Below are 8587 nucleotides of genomic sequence, written 5' to 3'. Positions count from 1 at the left end.
GATAGATAATGCAAAAATTCTATTACCCTTCGCTCATTGTTATTATTAAAGTGGTTGGCTTGTCACCTCATTGATTAGCTGCATTTATACAAAGGTAAAACATGAAAATAGAGGTAAAAATATGTATTGGAGCTGTTGATAGACTTATATTTAATTTATTGTGAGAAAAGCTAGATGGACTTATATAAAGGATGAGAGGAAGTAGTATAGTAGTATCCTAGTATGTTACACTGCGTAGAAATTCTCACTGCACGCCGGTTAAAACTACGTCTGGCTGCTGGATTAACCGTGACAGTGATGTGTTTAATTATGCTTGGAGTGAGAGAAAGACATGCAGGCCTTTTCTGTTACGGCTGCAGAGCTGCAGGAGAGGGGAGGTGAGGAGAGATGGGAATCTCTCTCTCTCCTCTCCCCACAGCCCGCAACGGGGCGCTGAGGCAGAGGCCAATTGTTGCCAGGCTAGAGGAGCAGGCGACAGACTAGGAGTGCGCTGTTGTTTCCGTTATCCGGCCGCCCAACCACCACTCTCCCTCTCCCTCCCTCCGAATTATAAACTCCGCCCTGTATAAAACCCCACGTCCCCTCTCCTCGCCTCCTCACTAGTCGCCGCTGCATTTCGTTCCACTCGCGCACATCTCGTCGTTGAGCTCGGCACGAAGGAGGCAGCGCGCGGCCGGCCGGGAATGACGATGATGGGGCAGCAGCCGCCGCCGCCGGCGTTCGGGGACACGACGCTGACCAAGGTGTTCGTGGGCGGGCTGGCGTGGGAGACGCACAAGGACACCCTCCGCGAGCACTTCGAGCGCTACGGCGACATCCTCGAGGCCGTCATCATCTCCGACAAGCTCACCGGACGCTCCAAGGGCTACGGCTTCGTCAGTCTATCTTCCCTCCCTCCCTAGTTTAATTTGCTCACAACGAATGCATCGCATGGCATGGCCGGCATTGCATTCTTCTGACGCGCGCGTCTGAAACCTGCTTTGCATGCACGCGACAGGTGACGTTCAAGGAGGCGGACGCGGCCAAGAAGGCGTGCGAGGACGCCACCCCCGTCATCAACGGCCGCCGCGCCAACTGCAACCTCGCCTCCCTCGGCGCCAAGCCACGGACCCAGCCGCCGCACCTCCTCCGCCCCTCGCCGCCGCACGCTCCCGCGCTCCCCTCCCCTCACCAGCCCGCGCCAGGTACGTAAATGCGTAATTAGTAACTCTCACTGCTAGCCTCGCGCACATCAGTTGGTTTTACCGCTGTTAATGTGCGTACTGACCGGAGATCACATGTTTTTGGCGCGCGCGCCTCGCAAATTGGCTATAGCAGCCATCACGGTGGGGTCCAGGGGCGTGTCGCCGGTGCCATGGTACTACCACCCCTCGACGACGCCGCCGCCGGCCGCGCACTACGCCCACGGCGCGCACCAGCAGTACCACGGCGTGCTCCCCTTCTACCCCGCCGCCGCCGCCGCCTACGGGTACGCACTGCGCACATGTTACTCCTAGCTACAATTCGAACGTTTCAAGCAAAAATTTGCGCCACGGCATTACGGTCCGGCGTGGCGCGCTCCTCGAGCGCCGCGAATTCTCTGTGACGTGCGAGGCTACGAGGATTTCGTGTTCGGCCGCGCGCAGCCACACGGCACGCGGCGGCCGAGGTGCAGGCTGGGCCCGCGGGTCAGGGGACCGGTAGGGTGGGCACACATGCGTTGCAGCGGTTTGGAGCTCGCGACGCGACAGGCGGGGGCAGGGGACGCACAGGCACAGCCGCGTACAGGCTGGACCTGGGCCTGGACCGGACCGCGCGCCCGAGCCAGCTGCCTCGTCGTGCTCGCACGTGCCCACGTGGCGGCCTGCACGGCAGCAGGAAAGAACACAGAAAAGGAGGGAAAATTAATGCTACTGGCCATGTGTTAGACTAAAGACTCAGCACCGTAGTTAACTACGCGATGGATCTGATGTTTTTTGGTCCTGTTGTTGATTACTGCTACCATGCTACAGTAGAACTGATCGATGTGTGCTTCTGTGCAACGCGTTCTGCGCAGGTACTCACCAAACTACGTCGCGGACATGAGCTACAACGCGGTAAATCACCTGATCTCTCGTTCTTTTTTCACCGTCTTTCGCTAACAGACAATGTTACTGCCACGTCAATTCATAGGCTCGGATCAATGTGCTAATCGCTGTCTGGTTTGTGTTTGTATCTGGGAGCAGAAGCTAGGCCAAGCGGCGGCAGCGGGCACGGTCGGGTCCTACATGCAAGGCCACTTCTCGTACCCAGCGGCGGCGCAGGGCGGCATGGTGCCGCCCAACGGCATGATGCCGGTGTACCCGTTCTACCACTACCAGTACCACGGCTCGCAGGGTCTGGGCGTCCCCGCCGCCCACTTCTTCCCGCCAGTCTCCACCGCCACCGTCCCCGCCATCATCTCCAAGCCTACCGTCATGGCCCCTCCTCCCAAAGGTAACGCCCAGAGCTTCGTGACAAAATGTTGCAGCTCCAAGAGGACAGCTGCACTGCACGCACACTACCATTTGCACGCACCGTCAGTGCAGCTTTACATGTGCATGATGCCATGACATTTGGCACGGCAGACACGCACAACTAACTGCAAGATCTCATCCAGCTAATGGTGGCATCTTTTGTACTGTGTACTGCAGTGGAGCAGGTGACGGGTTGCAGCTGAAGGCATGATGATGGTGGCGGTGCAATGGAAGGGAAAAGGAGAGGAGGCCAAAGGTGCTCTGTCTGATTAACAAGCTGCACATGAAGGGTGTCGTCCGCGTCTGTCGGGCCAGGCAGCCTGCCCGCGTATTACATTCGTTCAATTCCCTCTAACTTGTGCGCCCATGGGGGAGCACGCCCACCAGCAAAAATCTGTAACAAATGATTCAGTTCGTCTCTCGTTTACCACCGTATTTTTCAATGGTAAACTCGTTAATTTCCAGTGTCTGTAGTAGTCCAATCACTGTAGGGGACAGTGAACCTGAATAAATTGTCATAATCTTTGGTCATTGTGCCGTGAGTTCTTACGCTCCATTATGGCCTTTTCGCGCATATTTCTCACTAAATTTGGAGGGAGCAATAGTTAGTTAGATACATATTTTTAAGAGCTGCAACAGCAAGATCTTACTGGAAGAAGTAAAGATTCCTGTAATAGACTAGATAACCACGACCGTTAAGGTGTGCATGCGCTGAATGGTTTATTCTCATTTAGCTAAACTCCATACCAATGGTTCAGCTTAGAGGCATCTTGACATTGAGATAGATTTTGTGACAGTGAAACTAGGGGTGTGTTTGGTTTGTGACCCAGCATGCCAAGCCAAATTTTTGGTCACGTCTATGAATTTTGGTTTTGGTTTGGATAAGGCTAAAATTTAGTTGCACCTCGAAAAATTTGATCGGCCAAAATTTTTCTATAGCAAAGTTAGGCAAAATTTTGACGTCCAAAACGGCTGTCCCGATTTTGGCCAGCTAAGATTTTAGCTCTAACTCAAACCAAATACTCTATTTGTCCCGACTTTGGTATGACCTAGTTTTGGCATTGCCAAATTTTGACTTGGTTTCTTAGAGTCAAGAACCACACAGCCCCTAGAAACTGAAAATTGCAATAATGAGCAGAAATGGCAGGTTCTCTCCTCTTTCAGGTTAATCTCTCATGGAGAAAAGAATCACCAAACTAAGAACAATTAAAATTCTAACATATACAGGAGGCAAACAGAACATAGAAGTCTGAAAAGGCCCAAGTAGCGCTTCATTCTCTCGTCTCTCCTTGTTCTTCAGGCTAAACTTTCATCCAGCAGTTCACCAACTTGGAAAGAACCTTAAGCATTCCTGCACACATAGGAAAAAAACATGACATATAAGCCTGGAACGTCCCAAGCCGTGCTTTCAGCCAATTGTACTATTTGACGTGCACCTTGAAGTTCTTGCACGACTTGCACATCAATACACAAGATGTAAATCTTGCATTATCTGCAAACAAGACGAACAACATCGCTAATGTGCCTAAGGTGGTTTGTTCATATTTGAATTATCTGCAAGATGAGCAACATCGCTAATGTGCCATACATGGCAAAGCTCTCCTTGCGCAACGCCCACTGGAACACAAGTTGGATGTAAACAATTAACACTATCCACAACATCATTCATGTACCACTGGCCTACGTCCAAACTTAAGCATGTGGAATGATCGTATATCGGGGAGATGATGAATTATTCATAATGTAGCAACAATGCTTACAAAGTTACCATGGACAGCTGCACTCAATCACTGTTGCATGTAATTCGAAGCTTGCTATCAAGACTGTACAACAGCAATCTGATGAGGCACCGCTTACCCTATGATAGAATATAGTATCACCAACAGTAAGCTCAGTGAGCTTAAATTCAATGTCATAATATATTAGGAGGTCCAAAGTTTGGTACAGGCAGTCTTCAGAAGAGGAGAATGGGGCAGCTTGAACTTACAAAACAGATGAATAACAGAAAGCAATTTCCAATAACTAAACGTATTAACCAATGCTGGCAGTGTGAGCCACAATTCTCTAACACAAAAAAATTATATTCTATCGATCATCTCCATTAGCAAAACAAAATGCCTCCTAGATCCCAAGGAAATACTACAGGTATTATTGGACTTCTATCCTCGCTGTCCAATGACTGAGGCACCATATGGCATAGGATTTGTTACAATCGCCCCGATTAAGTTCTCCATCATATTTTAGCTGATTAGCTCTGGGCACTGAGTGGACAGAGAAAGGATGGCCATATCTACTGTCTACTTGGGCGTTCACGGTTTGCTGCTCCGCTTTTTAGATTCACTGTAAAGAATAACACCTATAACTGTAAGAGTGTAACCGAGCATTCCGGTTACAGACACAGGATTCCTGAATATCATAATTGAGATGACAACTGCCACGGCACCCTTAGCATTCCCGAGAACCTGAAGAGAAACATTTACGTTATGAGTATCTTTCAGCCATAATTGAAGGAATTAATGCCGGTGCATACTTTGCTGAAACCAGGGTTATGTACTGGCAAGTGGTCAATATAGAGCAATATGACAGATGTTTGTGCCTATAAGATGAAGATGTGTCGAAAACTTCACTTATTTCACATAAGAATGTAGATCCCACACAATTACAGTAATAGCACTGCAGCAGTGAAGGGTAAATAACAGAACAATGTCATTCAGTTTTATTTTGACAGACCTATAATTGATTCAATTTCTGATATTTATAGTTATAGACTATTTCTAGCTCAGCAAGACAACAAATGACAGGGGTTTAAAAAGGTTGAATATTCTAATACTTTGCGTTTGTAATGTAGATCCTAGTACCATTCACCGACTCATCTAAAATGGCGCACATAACACAAAATTAAGATGTGTTGATGTGGCACGTGAATGATGCAGGATCATGAATAACTAATTAATGTGAATTCAATTTTAAATCATGTCTACATAGGGATATATTAAACCTGTTAAATATTTCAGAAAGAAAAGCTACATGTCAAAACAGCACATTGCACTAAACTAAACTCTAATCAAATTAACTTCTGCAGGGGAGTAGAATTGATGAGTAAGACAGCACTTGGTACCTGCAGAGTCAGTGCACTGGTATGTTTGGTCACCAAGAAATTGGTCAAATTGACAAAATATGCCAAGCAAGAATTGAACAATAGCAACCAAACAATCGTGAAGTCCTTTTTAGCCAGTTGAATTGTTACACCGACAACATTGTCCTCCATAAAGATAGTTGCAGGAAGCAAGAGAATAACAGCAATTGGAGCCATGTACAAGAGCAGATTCATAGAATTAAGCTTCTCCCTGCAACATATCAGAACAGAGAAACCCTCAGCGTCCACATAAATGAGCAAAATGAAAGTAGTGTATGAATCTAAGGCCATGTGTACAAAATAGGAAATGCATATAAGAAAGGGAGGGAAATGGAGTATTACCCCTCAGAAGACAGCAGAATTCCTTGCAACACTGTCTTCAATGCCCTTGCAGCAGTGGCTCCAATGCACATGATGAATCCAAACAGATGAAAGCTAGGCTCGCCCTGTCAGTTTGATTTGCATGCTCCATATCAGTTTATGTTAGAAACTCAGAAGTCCAACAGCAGCTTTAGTTTGTACATAGTAGCATGCGAGATGCACACATAGCTGATAGCTCTAGGCTCTCCACATGACTCGCGTTTCGAGATACACATACTAGTTGATCTAAGAAACATACGAATAAAAAAAATCTTGTAACAAGTCGCTAAATTGAGAGGCTACATGTAAATATCTCATAATCATATTATATGTAATGCAGCCAGTAGTCACCCAACGCTTTGCTAACCTAGTATGTCGTATTGCATAAAAATGCACCAATGCTTCAAGATTAGAACAGACATTTTGCAACTCTAATTTCAAAATAGGCAACTTAACTTTCCAATGCATCGAACTGAGCCGACAAGACAGAGACATATATGCGAGGTTTTCTGGTAATGCACGACGAGAATAGGACTTTCACATCCACATTCTCCGCTAGATTATTGAGGCAGAACAAGCTATCGGTATCGTATTTCCTCAGGGAGATGAGGGAGAGAATGTTCTAACATGATCGGCTCTGATCACGGAGAAGCTCGATCAACTGGATTACACTCCAGCTGATCAAACATCACAGATAGTGAACAGCTGTCATGCCAGTTGATCCTATCAAATAGCCAGTGCCTAAGAGAGGAATCAATAAGCACCGTGACACGCAGTGAACCGTTCCCCATCTGAGAATCCCAAAATCATATTCCCAAACGAAGGGATCACTTCCCCAATGAACTGAGGCTAGATGCCTGCCATTTTGCTCCAATTATAGTTAGATGACAGATCCACCTCTCCTCGTCAGCTCGATCCCACTCCTCTCGAGTTCCGAGCCAGCCAAATCCGAATTCCCTTCAGATCCAATCCCAACTCCAACAGATCTACCGAAACAAGAGAAGTAGGCGGAGCAGGCAGTAACTTACTCCGCTAGCGATGATGACTCCGGTGACAACGGGGACGAGGGTGAGGTAGGTGACCCATGACTCGCGCTTGACGGTCATGATGTATGCGAAGACGGCGGTGAAGAAGGGCGTGGTGGCACCGACGGCCTGGTTGAAGGAGACGGGGAGGTACCGGAGCGAGACGTTCCCGGAGACGACGGAACCGCAGAAGACGAGGCTGAGCGCGGCAATCTTGGCGAGCTGGAGGCGGGAGCGGACGAGCTGCATGGGCACGATGCGGAGCCAGGCGATGGCGGTGTAGGAGAGGAGGGCGCAGGCGGACATGTGGCACATGGTGAGGAAGATTGGGTACTTGAAGCCGTAGTTGCTGAGGAGGTACTTGTTGAGCAGGAGCACGCCGATGTTGGAGGAGTACCACGCGGTGACGAGCCCCACCGTGAAGAGGCGCCCGGTCCCCGCCGCGCCGGCACCCGCACCGCCGGGGGACGGCGAGGCGCCGCCCTTCGCCGTCATCGCTTCTCGGTCGTCGCCGCCCGCGAGCACGCGGATCTGGGGAAGAGTAGGAAGAGGTGGGAATGGGTGGGGGTTGGGTCAGGTCGCGGTTGAATTGGTGGCGTTGGGTTTGGGCTGGGAGCGGAGGCGTGTGCGTGAGGCTGCGTTTATGGGGGGAGGGAGGAGACGCCCCTGTCGGTGACTCGATGGGGTGGATGGAGGGAGGGAGAACGGAAGGGACAAGGAAAGGTCTTTTTTCCGCCGACCCTTTCCAAAATTTGCTAAAATACATAACTAAAATGTGGCTTTTAGTATAGGACATGATTTTTTTAATATATATTGTTGAAGACTACTAAAATATGGTTATTTATTAAAACACACTAATCATCTCTCCACCTCCGCCCTAGCATGAGCCGTCATCACCCTTTACAAGATGCACTATTGCTCGCTCTAGAGGCTACAGCCTGACCAGCCTCTTGCCACCCTGTGGTTGGGTTGTGGTCCAGTGGCCGAGCCTTGTGCTATGTCGAGATTGTAACACCGCCCAGTGGCCAAGCTCTGTTGTGCGTGTTCCTACGGCTGCTGCCGAACACGTCCGTTCGAAGGCCTGCATCACGTCGTTCCTAACACCGCCTTGTGCCACGTTGCCATCTGGCCGGGCTGTGTTCCAGCTGCCGCTGAAGCCGACTCCCTCTGCACGCTCAAGGTGCTCACCCACGTCCTCTCTGTCGATCAAGCTCGTCACCGCCTTCCAAGGCTCTTCCATCGTTGACCTATTGCAGAGGAGATCGTTATGAGCCCCTGAAGCCTTGGCCGCCATCCATTTTACTTCTCCCCGTTGGAAGTTGTCGCACCGTGGCCTTTCTTCTCCACCTCTAGCCAAAGGACCGCATGCGCTGCCGCCAAATTCATCCTCCACAATGAACCATCATCCAATCCCTCTCTCCCACATCTTCCTCACCCCTTGGCGTATCCCCTTTACCCTATATCGTCTTGGATCTACAGTCCGCTGAGTCGCACTGGCTATTTCTCTGTCCGTCGACCTCTATGACCGCCGTGAGCCACCTCACCATCAATCGGCCGCTCTGAGCCATCCCCAACCAAGCCGAGGCCGTGAA

The 8587-nt window shown here is 49.5% G+C and overlaps 2 protein-coding genes across 3 annotated transcripts; one reads left to right on the top strand and one right to left on the bottom strand.

The window, feature by feature from the left end:
- Positions 1-380: 380 nt before the first annotated feature.
- On the top strand, positions 381-3005 carry LOC133912240 (probable RNA-binding protein ARP1). Of its 2 annotated transcripts, none has more exons than XM_062354883.1 (6): positions 381-875; positions 998-1184; positions 1315-1468; positions 2036-2075; positions 2205-2454; positions 2652-3005. In XM_062354883.1, exons 1-6 carry the CDS (start codon positions 684-686, stop codon positions 2675-2677), a joined length of 849 nt encoding a protein of 282 aa, XP_062210867.1. In that variant the 5' UTR covers positions 381-683; the 3' UTR covers positions 2678-3005. The 2 variants fall into 2 exon arrangements, with proteins under 2 accessions (XP_062210867.1, XP_062210868.1); XM_062354884.1 differs by having other exon boundaries at positions 382-875; positions 1318-1468.
- Positions 3006-4369: 1364 nt separating this feature from the next.
- Positions 4370-7696, bottom strand: LOC133912239 (probable sugar phosphate/phosphate translocator At3g11320). Its single transcript, XM_062354881.1, has 4 exons — positions 6999-7696; positions 5953-6056; positions 5593-5821; positions 4370-4936 (listed from the first exon to the last, which is right to left on the bottom strand). Exons 1-4 carry the CDS (start codon positions 7488-7490, stop codon positions 4784-4786), a joined length of 978 nt encoding a protein of 325 aa, XP_062210865.1. The 5' UTR covers positions 7491-7696; the 3' UTR covers positions 4370-4783.
- Between the last annotated feature and the right edge of the window lie 891 nt (positions 7697-8587).

The sequence above is a fragment of the Phragmites australis genome, chromosome 3, assembly GCF_958298935.1.
Source record: "Phragmites australis chromosome 3, lpPhrAust1.1, whole genome shotgun sequence".
NCBI lineage: Eukaryota > Viridiplantae > Streptophyta > Magnoliopsida > Poales > Poaceae > Phragmites > Phragmites australis.
Note: the sequence above shows the minus strand (reverse complement) of the source record. Positions and strands in the feature narration are given on the sequence as shown.

Coding starts and splice junctions, on each gene's coding strand:
- LOC133912240 (XM_062354883.1), top strand. CDS start 684: ATGACGATGATGGGGCAGCAGCCGCCGCCGCCGGCGTTCGGGGACACG. Junction 1,185..1,314: donor CCCTCACCAGCCCGCGCCAG/GTACGTAAATGC, acceptor AATTGGCTATAG/CAGCCATCACGGTGGGGTCC. Junction 2,455..2,651: donor CATGGCCCCTCCTCCCAAAG/GTAACGCCCAGA, acceptor TGTGTACTGCAG/TGGAGCAGGTGACGGGTTGC.
- LOC133912239 (XM_062354881.1), bottom strand. CDS start 7,490: ATGACGGCGAAGGGCGGCGCCTCGCCGTCCCCCGGCGGTGCGGGTGCC. Junction 6,057..6,998: donor GAGTCATCATCGCTAGCGGA/GTAAGTTACTGC, acceptor TCAAACTGACAG/GGCGAGCCTAGCTTTCATCT. Junction 5,822..5,952: donor ATTCTGCTGTCTTCTGAGGG/GTAATACTCCAT, acceptor GATATGTTGCAG/GGAGAAGCTTAATTCTATGA.